The 18,983-nt window shown below is 42.7% G+C and overlaps 2 protein-coding genes across 2 annotated transcripts; both read right to left on the bottom strand.

Annotated features, from left to right (window-relative positions):
- Positions 1-487: 487 nt before the first annotated feature.
- Positions 488-11,776, bottom strand: LOC120719943 (granzyme B-like). Its single transcript, XM_040009507.1, has 7 exons — positions 11,772-11,776; positions 6,550-6,552; positions 2,124-2,202; positions 1,887-2,034; positions 1,450-1,576; positions 986-1,240; positions 488-871 (listed from the first exon to the last, which is right to left on the bottom strand). The coding sequence occupies exons 3-7, from the start codon at positions 2,179-2,181 to the stop codon at positions 692-694; spliced, it is 768 nt and encodes a 255-aa protein (XP_039865441.1). The 5' UTR covers positions 2,182-2,202; positions 6,550-6,552; positions 11,772-11,776; the 3' UTR covers positions 488-691.
- A 2,817-nt stretch (positions 11,777-14,593) lies between these two features.
- Positions 14,594-16,117, bottom strand: LOC120719934 (granzyme B-like). The gene is made up of 5 exons (XM_040009498.1): positions 15,984-16,117; positions 15,758-15,905; positions 15,457-15,583; positions 14,989-15,261; positions 14,594-14,874 (listed from the first exon to the last, which is right to left on the bottom strand). Exons 1-5 carry the CDS (start codon positions 16,039-16,041, stop codon positions 14,695-14,697), a joined length of 786 nt encoding a protein of 261 aa, XP_039865432.1. The 5' UTR covers positions 16,042-16,117; the 3' UTR covers positions 14,594-14,694.
- Between the last annotated feature and the right edge of the window lie 2,866 nt (positions 16,118-18,983).

The following is an 18,983-nucleotide window of genomic DNA, read 5'->3' as shown; positions in this document are numbered from 1 at the left end:
AACAGAAGAAGACCAAACCAGCAGGGTCACCAAAGATGGCGGCCAAGCCAGCGGGAGCACAGAAGAAGAAAAAAGATGAGCCAGACAGACAACAGAAGAAGAATGTGGGAACAAAAAGGAAGCGAGGGCAGGCACCCACACGCCAACCAAGAGAAGACGTCAGGATGTTCAATATTCATGATCTTACTATTAATTTTAAAAAGAGTTACTGTAGTTAGATGTAGTACTTGTATTAAAACGTCAAAGCTTCTATTTGTTTGGCTTATTAGAGATTTAACTGAAAACCACATCAGGTGGTTCACTGTGATACCAAAATACCCCCAGTTAGTCTTTTGTATTCATTGTTCTAGATAAATCAGGATTAATGTACTGTAGAAGTGAAAAAGAGTTTAGAGATATTAGTAATGCATGGAATTAATTTTCCATGGTAAACTACTTAGATAGGTAGTTATTTGAAGTCATAATAAATATTGTTCGTGCACAGAAACAATATTTGAAACATTTTCTTTATTCTGCATTGAGAGCAAACATTGACAGAGGCACAGCTTACACACTTACAGTGTGCTGACGCAAAGCTTTGTGTACGAAAACAATATTTGAAACATTTTCTTTATTCTGCATTGAGAACAAACACTGACAGAGGCATAGCTTACACACTTACAGTGTGCTGACGCAAAGCTTTGTGTAAGATTTAACTTTTTCCCCCCTGGAGAATCCTCCTGATCCAGTGAAGGTGTTTTGAGATATCTGTATAGACATTGGGGGCATCCGGATAGTTACAATTTCCCAGCTTGGTTCCAGGAAGCCGTTTGTTGAAAGAAACAATACCGACAGCCATTCCCTTGCAGACCAGAGGGCCACCAGAATCACCCTGTAAGGAGGAAGTATGTATTTTGTTCATATGATACTTAATGCAGGCTGCTCATATATTCCTCAACAAAAGAGCAGTTAGCAAGATTTTCCAAGGAAAGGACAGAAAAGGTACCTGACAGAATCCTTTTGTTGTGTTGTATCCACCTGCACAGATAATATTGGGAGGAAGACCACCCCATCTTTCCCTGCAGACTTGTGGGCTGACGACCGACACACGCACCACTCTCAGGTCATCAACACTTCTACCGTAAGTGTTTATCTTACCCCATCCAGCCACTCGACACTTCTCAGTTTCATTTAATGTCATTTCACGGAGGGGAAGTCGAATGAATTTAATTGTTTTGCTTGGTCGGACAGGTCTAGACAGCTAGAGGCACAGAATTAAAGAGTAAAGATTAAGAATACGTGAAAACCATGTAACTGCAATACAGAACATCTATCATTTATCTTTTTTTTAAGTAAGAGCTTTTTACCTCAACTAGAAATGTGTTTTTCAATCAGCATATTGTAAATGCAAACACTCAAAGATATAAAACTTCCAGTGTGATGTGAGAAAACAAAAATGATGAACCTTACTTTTAAAAGCATGATGTCGTATCCAGAGTTAACATTCCGATAACATGGGTGTTTGTATTTCTCGGCAATCATGAGCTTATCAGCACTCCTCAGATGGTGGTTACCAAGGACTACGTACCTAGGATACCTGAATAAAATATAATTCTAAGATCATCAGCAGATTTTCTGAAGTTACATAAACAACATGATGAATAAAATATGAATACATTTCTTTATAGTTAAATTCAGTTTTACTTCAAGATCTTAGCATAAGTTTTATAAAAATTCTCATGGTTTCAGTTTGTAAAGGAAGAACTGCAACTTAAATTATGACCATTACATTATACAGTAGTAAATATATATACATGTATTTATATATATATTTATATAGGACATTGGGACATTTTGGGGAAAAAAATGGTCTAATTAGAAATTTCCCTCGAGCAAAGATTACTTACAGGTCACAGTGTGCAGCAGTCATTACAAAGTTCTCAGACACGAGAAATCCTCCACAAATATGGTTGCCTCTGTTATCCTGCACTGATGCCATATACAGCATTTTGTTGTCTGGGGCTATTTTCCCATTTATAATTTCACTTCCGAGGACTAATAGCATTAGGAGGAAAGAAAATAAAAATAAAAAACATAAATATTCCACATGCAGGCTGGAGAAGAGTATTCATGGTGCAACTTACCATTTTGCCCGAGGAATGTCAGCGCATGAATCACCGCAAATTGTTGCAGAGCAAACATCTCGCTGGTAAAATGCTCGATCTGTTAACTTGAGAGCGACGGGTCAGTCCTTTTAAGCAGTTTGTACTGACTAATATCTGACTTTTAACGACTTCCTGTGAGTAATGTGGTTTTGAAAATTTTCACAGCAAATACTTCACTACTCCTATCTATCACCATCTGTTATATGCGCACCCATTTCTCATTAACAGTATTGAATTTCAAACAAAGTACTGCTAAATGTTCTGCTTACTCTCTTTCTTTTTCTATGGGTGGACAAGATGCTTTAGCTTGGAACTAGAAAAACCAAAATCAAACTGAAGGGCTCAAATAGATACTTGAAGATTTTCACATTTGTTTTTTGTTTTAACAAGAGTCATGTTGTCATGCTGCAATCTTGGAGAAAGAGTAAATTAGATGCTTTCCAGATGGTAGTGCAAGATGAATAAAAACTCCACTGGCTGAAATGTACCACCATTTCTTGTAATGTAATGTGTATGTGTTAGTCCCCATAGGGAAATAGTTCCTCTGTATTTAACCCATTCACCCAGTGAAGCAGTGGGCAGCCACCAATGCAGCGCCCGGGGAGCAGTGTGTAGGGACGGTCCCTTGCTCAGGGGTACCTCGGGGTAGCCGTGTAGTGGAGTTGAACCCCCGACCTTCCGATCATGGGGCCACCACTCTACCTACTGAGCTATCCCTCATTATTTTACCTCCTTCCTGACTTCCTCTGTCTATATTGGATTCATGATTCAGACCTGTTGCCACTGATATCTGTGACATTTGATCCTTTGACTAATCTTCTCTCAGCTTATTGAAATGACTATAAATAGAAATAAGTAAATTTGGATATTAGGTTATTACAAATATGCAGAAAAAGGCTTGGGTTCCAGATTGTGTTCAGTTACAAATGCTGAAATGACCATCTCTTTCTTATTTGTGTGCGTATTTTCTTTCTAAAACCAGGTTTGTGTTTGTTTAGAGGTCCACCCATTTGGTGGTTGTGGGCAGTGTTTTCCGGTTTTTAATGTTTCATGTTAGAAAAAAAAAGCAACCCAATTTCAGCATGGTTAAGCATGGTGCAGTTTAATATTTAAAACTGGTGTTCGTTATGGCCAAACTGTTGTTTGCCAGTGGTGCAACGGATCAAAAGTCTCACGGTTCGGATCGGATCACGTTTTTTTCGTCACGTATCAAATCAATTTTTGGATCAGCAGAAAAAAAAAAGAAGACAAAAATTTAACTTGCCATTTACTTATTTAAGTATTTTTTGCCTATTAAAATCATTCAACTCAAGACTCATTCCACGCAATTATATAAAAACAAATTAAGCAATATAGAGCAGTACAGGGCTTTCTATCTACCACTCCGCTGTGATATAATGAGCGGTCACGGTCACGTAGCTTTCCGTTGTCCTGGAGGTCCACCCATTTGTAGTTAGGGCAACAGAAGATGCCTCAGCCATAACTTTAAACTTTTCCTGTTCATACATGCTTGGAGCAATCTTGTCACTAAGGTGGACGCGCAACAGGATGTCATAGCGTGGCTCAAGCACCTTCATCATAGTTTAAACTAGTGCTGTCAGCGTAAATCTAGTTAAAATGACGTTAATGCCATAACTGCATTAACGCGGCAAATCTCCGTTAACTAGTTACCGCGGATCACCCCGTGCGTGGGGCTGCACGGCATCAATGCGTCAACTAACGCGTTGTCTAGTTTAAACCCCTTGTTTTGCACAACAGAATACGGCCTCCCGTCTGCAGCTAAACACCCCAATAGCTTTTGCAATAGCTTTAGCCCGGTCGGATAGGGCAGCAAAAGGCTGCTTAAACACCGCAAACTCCTCTGCTCCTCCAGCGCTGACCATAGCTATTGCTTGACAGACTGACCACGCGCACCATACACATACTTTTTTCTTCTTTTTCGAATCTTCGGATCACTTGCGTGCCGAACCGTGGAGTGGGATCGGTTCGGATTACGGATCAACCGTGATCCATTGCACCACTATTGTTTGCACAGAAGTCCAATAACAAAACAGCACTCGGGTTCAGATCCGAGAGGCCGTTCCTCCCAATCTCGCCCTTCCAGGTCTCACTGTCTTTGCCCACGTGAGCATTGAAGTCTCCCAGCAGAACAACAGAGTCCCCAGGGGGAGCACCCTCCAGTGCCCCACCCAGGGACTCCAAGAAGGCTGGGTACTCTGAACGCCGCTCGGCACATAAGCACAGACGACTGTCAGGACCCATTCCCTGACCCGAAAGTGAAGGGAACAAACCCTCTCGTCCACTGGGAGAAACCCCAACATACCAGCAGCAATTTTGGCACAAAAGTGGCACACAGTGAAAGTGGTAAATGTAAACAAAACCCTACACATGAACTAAGGGTGAGAGGGAAAACACTTGACCTCTGAATTAAATCAACCTAATAAACTAACGCAAGCTTCACATATGGGCTCTAAGTAGCTGTAACTAAATACACACTGAGACTGGCAAAAACTACAAGACAAAACTCCTGCGAGGGATGCTGAGAAAGTAAACAAAGCTATTAAGCACTAGACTAGGCTAGAACAATCTCCACGATAATAGTCAAGCATGAACACAAGAATCACACCGCGTGTGCGGCAGCAGAGTCCAAAGGGAAAAAGTCTCTTTAGTTGGCTGGGGAAAATAGCCTGAGCACGACACTAGGTATTGTGCGGAGCAGGCACACAAGGTCGAGGGTTACAGGGTTACACTCTCAAAGTCACTTGTGTAACACTTCCAGCTCTTCAAAAATCACAGACGCTCAGAAAGATTGGCTTTTCACGATTTATTCCTGCAGAAGACATAAAACACACTCAACAGGTGTCTTCTGATGGTACCAGCAATTGTAGCTCCCTCACAGTGCAAACGCGTGCTGTCTTGACAGACTTACAATTAACTTTTTAATAAGGAAAAGATGGAAAATAATAATTTCTCCCATTTTACAGTCTGTCACACTGAACTTGTATACAAAAAGAAACCTTATGACTAATAAAATACATTTCACAATCGTGTAAAACAAAATAACAGGATAACAGAAGCATCACCGACTAAACATTTCCCTCTAGTGGACAAATTAACAATAGCGCATTACATTTTCACTTGCTTGTGCTTTACAGACAAAATGACTGTTAACAAGCTCACGTACCTGCAGAAGACATAAAACACACTCAACAGGTGTCTTCTGATGGTACCAGCAATTGTAGCTCCTACAATGTAAAACAACATCACAAAAAGCACAGAAAAACAGTAAATCCAAACACATTTCCTGCTGTGCGCAGCAACCACTAGGGGGCTGACAAAGACTTACTGCCAAAGAGCATAAATATGGCAGAAACACTAGTTAACAGCAACCCGCCTTTGTTTCAGTTACACAGAAACTTTCTAACATCAATATGAACCTATATACATCGACATGTACAACTTATGTAACAACATTCACACCAGAAACCATAAAAATGCCAGAGCCTTTCATTACAGGACTTACCCTCACAGTGCAAACGCGCGCTGTGAGGAGCGGAAGCCTTAGCAGCTTCTAAACGTTAGAGTGAGATCCGGTTTCTGGGTTTTCAAAATAAAATATAATAAAAAAAATGATAAAATTCACACTTAAAATGATAATTAAGAACAGGTAAGTGCATGTTTTTCATATGTATTTTTAACTCCGTTACACTCACCCCCACTGAATTTTATCAAATTTGAGCCTCAGGTACCCACACTAGTATGCACCAACCAGCCAGAGGTCAAAAATCACAGACACCAACTAAACGTATCCCTAAGGATGAAGTGGGATGGGAGCAGCGCCAAACTCCCAACCCAGCAACTGGCAGCAGGGTGCCCGAAATACACCCTACTAATAACCCCTTACAAGGTGTGTACCATGGCTCAACAGAAAGAAAAAAAAAAAACAAAAGCAAAAATGTAGAGTACATAACAGCAAGTACAAATCCCATCATTCAGGTAGGCATATAAACAGAACATTTAGTTAGAGAAGGACGGGATCAAGGACTTACAAACTGACTTCACATCAAACCTGTCACGAACCACGACTTGATTTGACATTGTCTGGATCAGTCTATTCACAGGTTTGACAAGTCGCCCAAGTCTGGTTCTGATCTGGGAACCATTCCCGGTTTGGCTATAGTCAACCATTGGGGACTGAGCAGCAATGGCAGGAGCAACTACATCCACCACTACGTCAGGTGTAGTAGAGCATACTTGTACACCCTCCCCACAGCTCGTAGCAATATTGACCTCCTGGGACGCCATGCTAGAACCGGTTTGGTCAAAGTCCACTTCAACAGACAAGGCCGATGCGGCTGGCAAGACTGAATCCACGCTTGAAACATCAGTAACATCTCCCTGAGACCGGCTGGACTCCGTCAACTGCGACACCCATGCAACTGTCCTCTCTCCAGGGTCCAAAGGTTCAGAGATAACCTCCAGGTCAGCTGTCCCACCCATGGCATTGGGTGAGCGGTTACCATGAGCACCAACACAGCTCACAGCAGGGGCATTCAAATCCCCCTCCCCAGACGCAGCCCCATCATCATCTTCAGGCGCCGTGTTTACATCCCACGTAGAGGAGACGTGATCCGAGGTTCCAGCATCATCCTCCAGGGGCAGGAAATTCGCCACCAACAGCAGATTCCGGTGGACCACTCTCTCTCGTCCGGAAACAGAATCACGGATCTTGAAAGTGTGAGTATCATGGTTCACATCGATCACGGTGTAGACCGTTGACTCCCACCGATCAGCAACCTTCTTCTTTCCCCTCTCTTTCTTGTTAGCAACCAGGACTCTGTCACCAACCTCAATCCTGGAACCCTTCACTCTCCTGTTATAGAGTTGCGAGTGACGACGCTTCTCCTGCGTAGCTCGGGCGCGTGCAATGACCATTGCTTCCTTCACATCTTCCCTGAGGGAAACCACATACCTGTCATAACAGGTAACAGCTGGATCGCTCAGGACAGAGCGGAACAGAATGTCAACAGGCAACCGGGGCGTGCGACCAAACATTAGGTAAAAGGGTGCAAATCCAGTTGTCTCATGTGCGGTGCAGTTGTACATGAACGTCAGAGTCTGTAGGCGACGTGGCCAGTCCACTTTCGAGTCTGGTGGTAGGGCACGAATCATTCCACCCAGAGTCCGGTTGAAGCGCTCCACACTGCCGTTCCCCATCGGGTGGTAAGGTGTCGTGTGTGTCTTCTTCACACCAGAGACTCTGAGGAGCTCACTTATCAATTGGCTCTCAAAATTAGCACCCTGGTCGCTGTGTATCCTTTCCGGAAACCCGAATACACAGAAGTACCTGTCCCAGAGAAGCCTTGCAACCTGTTTAGCCGACTGGTCCTTGCATGGGAAGGCCTGCGCCCAGCCAGTGAAGTGGTCTGTGATGACCAAGACGTCGACGGACTTGTTGTGTGAGGCCTCAGCCGACCAAAAGTCGATGCAGACCAACTCCAACGGTCTGGACGAGGACACGCTGACCAAAGGAGCACGCCCGTCTGGTTCGATAGTCTTACTGACCACACAGCGCTGGCATCCCCGTACATGGTCTCGCACGTCACGCCCAAGGTTCAACCAGAAAAATCTCTTTCTAGCCAGGTCTAAACTCCTGAACTGGCCCTGGTGACTGGCATCATCATGGATCCCTTGGAGGACCTCAGCCTTCACCGAGTCAGGAACCACGAACTGCAGTCGTCTGTTACCTGATATCTGGTCTCTGGAGACTCTGTACAACACACCATTGTTGAGGACCAGCTTCTCCCAGTGGCTCAGGTATCTTTTGACAAGGACTGGGTCCCCTACCCGCTCTCTCCTCGAGGGTCTCCTGTGTCTCTCAACGTAGAAGACGACGCGGGAAAGCACTGCATCCTGCAGCTGTGCATCCCTAAGTTCTCTCTCTGAATAGGCAGGTAAGGCCTCCAGACCGGGGGACACCAACTGTGGCAGGTGATGTAAAGCCTCTATTGCTCTCCCTCTTGGGCCGACATCCCACTCGACATGTGACTGCAAAACAGCTGTGACAGCATCTTCAGCCAGAACCAGGGGATTCAGACTCTGCATGCCTTGGGTGTCGGTGGACGACCGAAACGCCCTCTGGATTGATGCATGTGAAACTCATCAAGGAAGTCTGCATATCTCTCAGCCAGCAGTCTGTCACTTACATTATCCTTCACAAAAGGCAATCGGCTCAGGGCATCTGCCACAATGTTCTGACGGCCTGGGACATATTTAATGACAAAGTCATAGCTTGCAAGTTTAGCCACCCAACGTTGTTCACAACAGTCCAGCTTTGGCTTGGTTAAAATGTGGGTCAAGGGGTTGTTATCAGTCCAGACGGTGAACTTGTGACCTTTGAGCCAATGACTGAACTTGTCGTAGACCGACCACTTTAACGCCAGAAACTCCAACCTGTGTGCTGGATAGTTTCTTTGAGACTGAGACAGGGATTTGCTGGCAAAAGCAATCGGTCTGGGCTTAGTTCCACCGTCCTGGATTTGAGCCAACACTGCTCCAATGCCATCCAGTGATGCGTCTGTCGAAAGCAAGAAGGGGCGAGAGAAGTCTGGGTGAGCCAAAACGACTGTATTTAACATCAAGCTCTTGAGCTTCTCAAAAGCCTCCTCTTCTCTGGATGTCCAATCCGAAGCACTCATCTTCCTGCATGGCCACCTCACCTTAGTTGTTCCCTTGCCCTTCTTCACAGCACCTCTCAGGAGCTCAAACAGAGGTCTGGCAACAGCAGAGTACATGGGGACAAAGTGTTGGTAGTAATTAATCATCCCCAAAAATGATCTGACCTTTCGTTGGGAAGGAGTCACTCCATCAGTGTCCATGAGGTCCACGCTCCTCATGTTCGCGATAACTTCGACTTTGGATGGGTCTGTTGATACCCCATTTTGATCGATGATGTGACCGAGGAACTTCACGGATTTCCTCAGGAAGAAGCACTTTCTGGGGGCCAGCTTCAAGTTATGCCCGCGCAGCCTCTCAAACACCATTTCCAGGCGCTGCAAGGCAGTGTCCTCGTCTGGAGCAAACACCAGGAGATCGTCCAGGTAACACAACAGGCTCAAATAATTCTGGTCACCAAAGATGCTGGTCATCATGCGCATGAAGCTCGCAGGGCTGTTGCACAGTCCCTGCGGCAGCCGATTATACTCATATAGACCCATGGGCGTGGTGAAGGCAGAATATTTCCTGTCATCCTGCTTAGAAATTATATTCTCTGTTTTTTTTCCTCAGATATTTTTATTAAAGTTTCTGCATCCATTTTTACAAAAGACAAATTGAACAATATGCCGTTTTCTTGAAATTATATTCTCTGTTAACTGTAGCTTGGATCAAAGGGGATCAAACGCTAGCTTATTTTGATAAACAACATTTTCATATGCAAAACTCGAGTGGCATTACGGGTGGCAAGAGATTATTTTAGGGTGGCACATGCCATAGCAATTTACATAGCATACTGCGTAAAATCAGTACATTTGAACGAGGTATCAGTGAGTTAACCCCTAAAGGGTGATAACTTAATATTGCGTTGCTTAATATAATTTCAAAGGCTATAATTTAATTTAAAAATTATATTTGCTGAAGTAACTGTGATATCATTTGGGTTAAAAAAAAGTGTGTGTTTTTGTGCATTTTTATTCTGCACTTAAGTTCAGTAAATGTTCCATTCTTATGCTAAAAAGTTGTCTGGGGTCGATTCTTTTGTTGTCTAAACTGCAGGCAAGGGGTTTACTGTTAGTTTCTCTGATTCATGTCTATATAAGAACTATTGTGGTATCTGTTCTACACTGTAAAATCTAATGAGTTCCCAGAACTAAAAAAAACTATACAAACTCGTTGCCTCAAAAAAATTGAGTAAAGCTTACTTACCGTCCCGTTTAGTTCTTTAGCCATCAGAATTATTGTGTGAAGGCCAAGAAACATGCCCAACGGATTTAATTTACCAAGTGCATCATTATGGCCTTACCGCATTGGTCCATTTGACTAACCTTTGTTATTATTATTTATTTATGTGACGTCATTTCCAGAGTAAAACCGCAAAGGATTGTAGGTACAAGTGGCGAGCTAGAATGGCAAGAAGCAGTTGCATTATTAACTGCCATAGCCGGTCGCATGATTTGAACCTAATTTGTTGCGCTATGCTGCTTTATTTACTGTGGCTTTGCGGGCTAATGTTGGTTGTGTTTTGTAGGTAAACTAGCCAACAAAATGCTGGAATGCGATCCAGACTGGGCACCCTCTATCAACCTGGGTCATACCGAGTTTAAAACTGCTACCACAGATTTGATCGGTTAAGAGGTAGACCGATATCAAACAGTCACGAAAAGTCCTGCATTCCTTTTCATTCCATTTCTCACTATTTTAATATCCTATGATATGATGGATATATTTCATCATATTTTCACAGAACATTATTCCACAGTTTTCTAATGGGTATTTCTGAAGACAATTTTTGTGACTGGTAAACTTACCTTTGTACAGACGACGGTCTTATGTTCTACTCTGAAGATTTCCAGGTCCTGTACCCATCCTTCAGTAAACTGGACCTGGGCTTGTTGCAGGGATCTGAAGTTACCAAACACTTCATGAGTGTATGCCCTCAAACTTAGGCCCATATAATTAATGAGCGTGATGAAAGCTGGGCAGCACGCTAACGTCCTTACGCCACTCTGTATGCTTGCATGGGTCTAACTCTTTCACTCCTTTGATATTTTCCTCACACTTTTTTTTTTTTCCTTTTCATCAAGCCTGTCTTTGTACGGACCTGCCGTGTTCTCCTTCATTTTGTACATAACTGTTTTTGGGACAAATAAAATGCAAGTAGGGATTAAAACCACAGAATTAATGGTTACCAGTGTTGGAAATGCTAGCACTTGATGCAGTGTTTTGATTTTGCTGCCACTCGTACCTACAATGCAATGCTCGAAAGTCACATGGTCTGTCGATTTCTATATGTCTCGGCTGGTGAGGCAAGCAGTGTGAGGTTATTAAGAAGGACCCAAGATGCAGGCACAGACTTTGATGCGATGAGTGACACGAGGTGAAAGTACAGACTGACACAGACTCACAAGCTATAACCTAAACTGGGAAAATCGAATGAATGAAACTGAAACCGTGGGCAGCACGGTGGTTAGCGCTGTTGCCGCACAGCAAGCAGGTCCTGAGTTCAATTCCACCATCAGGCCAGGGGTCTTCCTGTGTGGAGTTTACATGTTCTCCCCGTGTTTGCGTGGGTTCCCTCTGGGTACTCCTCCCACTGTCCAAAGACATGCAGCTTGTGGGGATAGGTTAATTGGATAATCCAAATTGCCACTAGGTGTGAATGTGCGAGTGAATGTGAGTGTGAATGGTTGTCTGTCCCTGTGTGTTGGCCCTGCAGACTGGCGACCTGTCCAGGGTGTACCCAGCCTCTCGCCCTATGACGGCTGGGATAGGCTCCAGCGCCCCCCCGACCCTGAAAAGGAGAAGCGGAAGCGAATGGATGGATGAAACTGAAAACTAAACTCACGGGAAGACATGCAGGGAAAAAACAGAAAGAAGCGCAAAGGAAACAGACAGACCCGTGACGAGCACAAGAGGACACGCACTATAAATACACACAGAGGGACACGCAGCTGAACTGAATTTACATGAGGAGACAGAACTTAGAGACACGACATTGACAGAACAGGGCGAACACACGGGCAGGGATGACTAAACACTACGCCGAGGAAGAACAGGACCCAAAACCATAGCCAGAATACATAGTAATAATAATAACAAACACAAAATGCTGGGTTAAATAACCCAGGACAATGAAACAATAAACACGACACCACAGCAATAACCTAGATAACATTTAATACTAAATATTCAATGTTATTTTGTAGCATGTAAGACTGACAGCGCACAATGGGCTTTGAGGGAGCAGCCAAGAAAGATATAGTTTGTGTCTGTGCGCACCCATGTGTGCACCTGTGTGCATACAAAAGGTTTCTCCATGTAACGATCTGCTAGAAGGCGTGGGGAGCCACAGCCCCGCCTCCCAAACATGCTCTATACCGCACCTCCAGAGAGGTGATGGTGCCTAGACCCAGGAGATGTTACCCTTTTTCCTAGGGTGGAGACAAGCAGACTACTCCCGGTCCGGCAGCAGCAGGGAGGCCCTGCATCCAGACCCCGATCCGGTGGAGATGAAGCCAGCTGCAGAGGTGTGCAGGTGGATAGCGAATGAGCAACAGCTTCTAACTTTTCACTAGTATTCATTTATTTAGAATATCAAAAATAAAAGTGCTACCTCTACCACACATTACTTGAGAGCTCACTAGTCTGCATACACACGGAAGAATCCATTACAGAGATGATACAAAGAAGAACAAAAACAGGGGTGACACACCAGTTATGAGACCGGAGGCGCCACCATGCGGCGCTGCACTGCATTACAACAGCAACTGCTACATGCTGCGTGCTGTTCTAAAGTGCATTTAAAACAACACTTATATTAATATTACATATGCAATTTAAATAAAACAATTAAATAAACTTCATGTAATCAGCCCAACTTTTATTTTCAAATGCAAAAAAGTATATCAGCCAACATACTGGACACCGTTCTGCTGAACAACAAGCAATTATATTGCCATCATTGTTGTAATCTTACAGTAAAACAAAGTCTCCGATTTAAGATATAATTGCAAATGTAATTGCAGAAGAAAGTTTTTAACATTGTCCCAATTTCCCTTAAGTACAGTGGCAGTGGATGTGGGTTGGAGATGCAATGACCTTGAATATGCAGGTGACCATCTTCACTGACCAACCATCTGTGACAGAGGACTCATCTGTCCTGGTGTCCTCTAAGCAAACCATCATATTTTTAGAGCACTAACTTATTTGCTGTCTAAAACATTTTGTCTGCATTTGCTATAGAACAGAAAGACAATTCAGACAATCTCAGGCTCCCTCCCCATCCGAGAGCTGACATTCAATGTCCCGTTTATCAGTCTGCATAGCCCTGACCACCACCCAACACACAATAATGTCATGAAAGCATATTTTTAAAGAGGCTATGCAAACATGGGCAATAACTTTTCATTCTGATGATCTGCAGAATAATTTGGCTATAATCATTGGCTTCCTGTTAAATCCAGAATTGACTTCAAAATCCTGCTCCTCACATACAAGGTCTTAAATAATCAGGCCCCATCTTATCTTGATGACCTTGTAGTACCATATCACCCTATTAGAGCACTTCGCTCTCACACTGCAGGCCTACTTGTTGTTCCTAGAGTATTTAAAAGTAGAATGGGAGGCAGAGCCTTCAGTTTTCAGGCCCCTCTTCTGTGGAACCAGCTTCCAGTTTGGATTCAGGAGACAGACACTATCTCTACTTTTAATATTAGGCTTCAAACTTTCCTTTTGATAAAGCATATAGTTAGTGCTGGAAAAGGTGACCCTCCCTTAGTTATGCTGCAATACGTGTAGGCTGCTGGGGCATAGAGATGTGTCGGTTGCGAACGAAATGGCTCTTAGAACCAGGTCTTTGAAGGGAGCCATGTTTCTTTTTTTTCTTTCTCTCACCCTCTCTCTCACTTTTTTCACTTCACACCGCAAGTGAGCCTTGTGTTTGCGCTAAACAGAGTGGGGAGGGGAGCAAACACAGCCTTATTTTTGCGCTGTCGTTCAACTTGGCCGAGTTTCAAAATATGAGTTTAAGCTGACCAATGAAGTGAGACTCACTTATGTGTTTTTCTGAGCTCAAATCGGACATTATTTGACAGTTTTATTTTAAAGGAAAGCATCAGTGTTGTCAACTATATTTACTCTCTAAGGCACTCAGCATCACTGACCATTACCCCGTGGAGGTGGAGCTGAAGAACAAAGCAGGAAGACAGAAAAGGATGGCTGTGCCTGACGGGACAGCGATGACATCTGGGGAAGAACAGTCTCAGAAGAAAGGTGTCTGAGACGGTTTAATAAAGATGAATTTCAATACGATTTTAGTTATTTTATAAAGGAGCAAATACCTCATGAATCTCATGGCTGATTTCAGTTCAGTTACATTCTAATTGATTATGTAGAGTTGTGTAGATTTACTAGTAAATTTAAAGGGTTAAGGTAAATTTAAAAAGTAGAGTTACTGGAGTTACAGCTGATAGTATTAAAATGTCAAAGTTTCTGTTTGTTTGACTTACTAGAGATTTAACTGAAAACCACATTAGGTGGTTCACTGTGATACCAAAACACCCCCAGTTAGTCTTTTGTATTCATTGTTCTAGATAAATCAGGATTAATGTACTGTAGAAATGAAAAAGAGTTTACAGATATTAGTATCGCTTGGAATTCATTTTCCATGGTGACCCTGAATTTAGATAGGTAGATATTTGAAGTCATAATAAAATATTATTCGTGCACAGAAACAATATTTGAAACATTTTCTTTATTCTGCATTGAGAGCAAACACTGACAGAGGCACAGCTTGCACACTTACAGTGTGCTGACGCAAAGGTTTGTGTAAGATTTAACTTTTTTTCCCCTGGAGAATCATCCTGATCCAGTTAAGGTGCTTTGAGATATCTGCATAGACATTGGGGACATCCGGATAGTTACAATTTCCCAGCTCGGTTCCAGGAATCCGTTTGTTGAAAGAAACAATACCGACAGCCATTCCCTTGCAGACCAGAGGGCCACCAGAATCACCCTGTAAGGAGGAAGTATGTATTTTGTTCATGTGATACTTAATGCAGGCTGCTCATATATTCCTCAACAACAGAGCAGTTAGCAAGAATTTTCAGGGAAAGGACAGAAAAGATACCTGACAGAATCCTTTTGTTGTGTTGTATCCACCTGCACAGATCACACTGGTCGGAAGAATGTATCCGGGAACATGTTGAGCCCAAGCATTCTGGCAGACTTGTGGGCTGTTGACAGACACATCCACCACTCTCAGGTCATCAACACTTCCACCGTAAGTGTTTATCTTACCCCATCCAGCCACTTGGCATTTCTCATTTTCATTTAATGTCATTTCACGGAGGGGAAGTCGAATGAATTTAATTGTTTTGGTTGGTTGGACAGGTCTAGACAGCTAGAGGCACAGAATTAAAGAGTAAAGATTAAAAATAAGTGAAAACCATGTAACAGCAACACAGAACATTTATCTTTTTTTAAGTAAGCACTTTTTACCTCAACTAGAAATGTGTTTTTCAATCAGCATATTGTAAATGCAAACACTCCAAAATATAAAACGTCCTGTGTGATGTGAGAAAACAAAAATGCTTACTTTTAAAAGCATGATGTCGTATCCAGAGTTAACATCCCGATAATATGGGTGTTTGTATTTCTCTGCAATCATGAGCTTATCAGTGCTCCTCAGATGGTGGTTACCAAGGACTACGTGTCTAGGATACCTGAATAAAATATAATTCTGAGATCATCAGTAGATTTTCTGAAGTTACATAGACAACATGATGAATAAAATGTGAATACGGTAGATAGACAGACAGACAGACAGACAGATAGATAGATCATTTTGAATTTTTTTAAATCTAATTAGAAATTTCCCTCGAGCAAAGATTACTTACACGTCACAGTGTGCAGCAGTCATTACAAAGTCCTCAGAAACAAGAAATCCTCCACAAATATGGTAGCCTCTGTAATCCAGCACTGATGCCATATACAGCGTTTCGTTGTCTGGGGCTATTTCCCCATTTATAATTTTACTTCCGAGAACTAATGGCATTGGGAAGAAATTTAAAAAATTAATATTCCACACTCAGGCTGGAGAAGAGTATTCATGGTGCAACTTACCATTTTGCCCGAGGAATGTCAGCGCATAAATGACAGCAAATTGTTGCAGAGCAAACATCTCGGTGGTGAAATGCTCGATCTTTTACGTTGAGACTGGCAGTTCAGTACTTTTTAAGCCTAACAAAGGATGTTTGTTAGTTTGTACAAAGGACTCAAAGGAAGTGGTTAGTTAACCACTTCCTTTGAGTTTTGAGTTTTGAAACTTTCCACAGCAAATACTTTCCACAGCAAATACTTCACTACTCCTATCGATCACCATCTGTTATATGTGCACCCCTTCCTCATTAACAGTACTGAATTTCAAAAACACTACAGTTAAATCTTCTGCTTACTCTCTTTCTTTTTCTATGGGTGGACAAGATGCTTTAACTTGGAACTATAAAAAACAAAATCAAACTGCAGGGCTCAAATAGATACTTGATAACCAATAGATACCCAAACAACCACCATATTCACTCATGGCACTCCCACCGGCATCAGCTGGAGGCCTGCCAAGGTCGAAGCTGACTAGAACAAAAATTGTTCCCTAGTACAGTAGCCCACCGGTTGCCCGGGGCGGCATCGTGCTGGGGGGCGGCATCACGGTCAAAAAAGTAAAAAATTTGCTCGTACTCATGCTGCCCCGACGTCATGCCAGCGCATTTTGGGAATGTCATAAGCACCGATCGGTTTTCTATCGCCCATTTGCTGGAAATAAGGGTACCCTCGATTGCGAGGTGCGCCTGCTGCTTGCGCGGTGCACCTGCAGCTTGCGCAACCCATTCTCACTCCCGACGCATAAAATACCGATGATTTATCACGGGTTGGCTTGCGGCACAGGGAGGAGAGGGCGGGGCGGCGGGGGATTCTCTGGCTGGTTGGAGCAGCATTTAATAACCAACTTTGAAAATAAAATAAAATAAAAACAAACCAACAAACACGAAAACACCAGACATAATGATACAGACTTATAATTTACACCGATGTTTTTTCGAAATTCTGTATGCAAAAAGTGAGCGCGAGAGCCCTCGGTGCGCCTGCTTGCAGCTGTGCTGAAGTCAAAGTAAACTTCTGTCATCTCCGCTACAGTCCAGTATATAGACAGACGAGACGACGAGGCCCCAGTTACAGCAGTGCAAGTAAACAAACAATAAATATAAGAAGAGTAAGAAAATAAATATACACTTTAGGACTCGGGGTAAAGGATCAATAACAATTTAAAATTTTTTATTTTACAGTTTGATGATTTAAAATCTCCCACACAACCTGTCGAAAAGGGGAGGGGGGGCGGCTGCTTCCAAATAGAGCACATTTCATTCATAATGTTGTAAATCCAAGCCCATTATGTATTCATGATTTGAATCCTGGGTTGTGCGAAATCCCAGAAATAAACCCTAGACAAAACAAATCTGTGAACTAAGGTGTAGGTCTATTAGGTTATGTTGTGGTGATCCTCGGGTTGGGGGACTTGTGTTCATACTGGAGTGCAAAATTAAAACCAATGGAAGATGGACAAGACAAGTTCAAAGCCATCAGGTCCTCAGTTTAGAAAAAAGAGAAAAGAAGAGGAGAAACGAGCAAAAGATACAGGTAAGCAGATGTGTCGTTGGATAATGGCAGGTCATCCTGAAACAATCAGAATCGTATTCAGAATACTTTATTAATCCCTAAAGAAATAATGTGGGTTAGTGTTGCTCCAAGAAGAAATTCTAAAAATAGTAACAGTAACAGACTAAACTCCAAACAATACATTATGTAACAGATTTTACACATTTAAGAAATAGCACTAATATATACAGATCACTCAGTTATAAATATCAAGGATTATCAGAGGTGATTATAAATAAATATCAAGAAAATTGATGAGAATATTCCAGAGTAGAAAAGAACGTGTATAAAAAGGGAGTAACTATTGCAGGGTTCATGGATGTTAGATGGACAGGGAGATGGCCAGGCAGGAATGATTTCCTGTGTCGGTCAGTGGTGCTTTTTCGTAATCTCAGTCTCTCACTGAACGTGCTCCTGTGACTAGCCAGCATGTCATGTCATGTCATGGAGTGGGTGGGAGGTATTATCCAACAATGTCTTTATCTTGGACAACATCTGCCTCTCAGACACCACCCTAACAGAATCCAGCTCCATCCCTACAACATTACTGGCCTTGTGGATCAGTTTATTTAGTCTGTTGGCATCTGTGACTCTCAACCTGCTGCCCCACCATGCAACGGCATAGAGGATAGCACTGACCACAACAGAGATACAACAAGATAACATTAATTATCCCTATACTGTAGACTTGTTGACCTTTTCTCTCAGCTGAACACGGGATACACACACACATATGCATGTAATTGACCCCCCCCCCCCCCCCCCAAAAAAAAAAGAAAAAAAAAAAAGAAAAACAAAACAAAAACAACCTCAGAAGATTCTCCCAGCTGGCGTAGGATGGCAGCAGGACGGGATGGCTGTTTGTCTACACCGGCTCACTCCATACCCCCGTTGCTAGTCATGTCTTCAGATGGTGTAAGAGGTTTAGATTAATGTGCTTTATGTGCTGAGGTGTTTTTTTTACTGACCTCAAGCTGCTCTCCTAGTGGAGCCCAGTCTGAGTAGAGTCCATTTTTTTCTTCTCCTCCTGTCCCAGATGTTGTGTATTTCCATTGTTTTTCCTAAATGCTACTTATTCTGACCTGTCTTACCAATGTGATGTTTGTGTAAAATATGTATGGTTGGAAGTTGTCCATTTTCACTACAGGCAACTGCAAGTGACAAATAAATAGGGTTGGGTTTTGATTATCGATTAAAATCGATTCTAGCTTGGATAAGGTGATATCGATTCATTAAAATCCTGAATCGATTTTTAAATATAAATTTATTTTGCCCTCAGGTTAAAACTCACAAAATTTCAACAACCACCAAACAGCTAAAACAGTAAATGAGAGCAGTTACACGGATTCTGAACAAAGACGTAAACACACAGCGGATCAGAATCAGTGAGATGTCGCCTTTCTCACCCGACGG

Source organism: Simochromis diagramma, unplaced genomic scaffold (genome assembly GCF_900408965.1).
Source record: "Simochromis diagramma unplaced genomic scaffold, fSimDia1.1 OVJJ01000320.1, whole genome shotgun sequence".
Taxonomy (NCBI): domain Eukaryota; kingdom Metazoa; phylum Chordata; class Actinopteri; order Cichliformes; family Cichlidae; genus Simochromis; species Simochromis diagramma.
This window is presented reverse-complemented; position numbering and strand designations above follow the sequence as displayed.

Bases quoted from the DNA above. Each gene is read 5' to 3' on its own strand.
- LOC120719943 (XM_040009507.1), bottom strand. From the start codon at position 2,181: ATGTTTGCTCTGCAACAATTTGCGGTGATTCATGCGCTGACATTCCTC. The intron at 1,241-1,449 runs GTAAGGTTCATC...CTGTGCCTCTAG, and splicing joins ACGACATCATGCTTTTAAAA to CTGTCTAGACCTGTCCGACC. The intron at 872-985 runs GTACCTTTTCTG...TCCTCCTTACAG, and splicing joins CAACAAAAGGATTCTGTCAG to GGTGATTCTGGTGGCCCTCT.
- LOC120719934 (XM_040009498.1), bottom strand. From the start codon at position 16,041: ATGTTTGCTCTGCAACAATTTGCTGTCATTTATGCGCTGACATTCCTC. The intron at 15,906-15,983 runs GTAAGTTGCACC...CAATGCCATTAG, and splicing joins GACATTCCTCGGGCAAAATG to TTCTCGGAAGTAAAATTATA. The intron at 15,584-15,757 runs GTAAGTAATCTT...TATTTTATTCAG, and splicing joins ACTGCTGCACACTGTGACGT to GTATCCTAGACACGTAGTCC.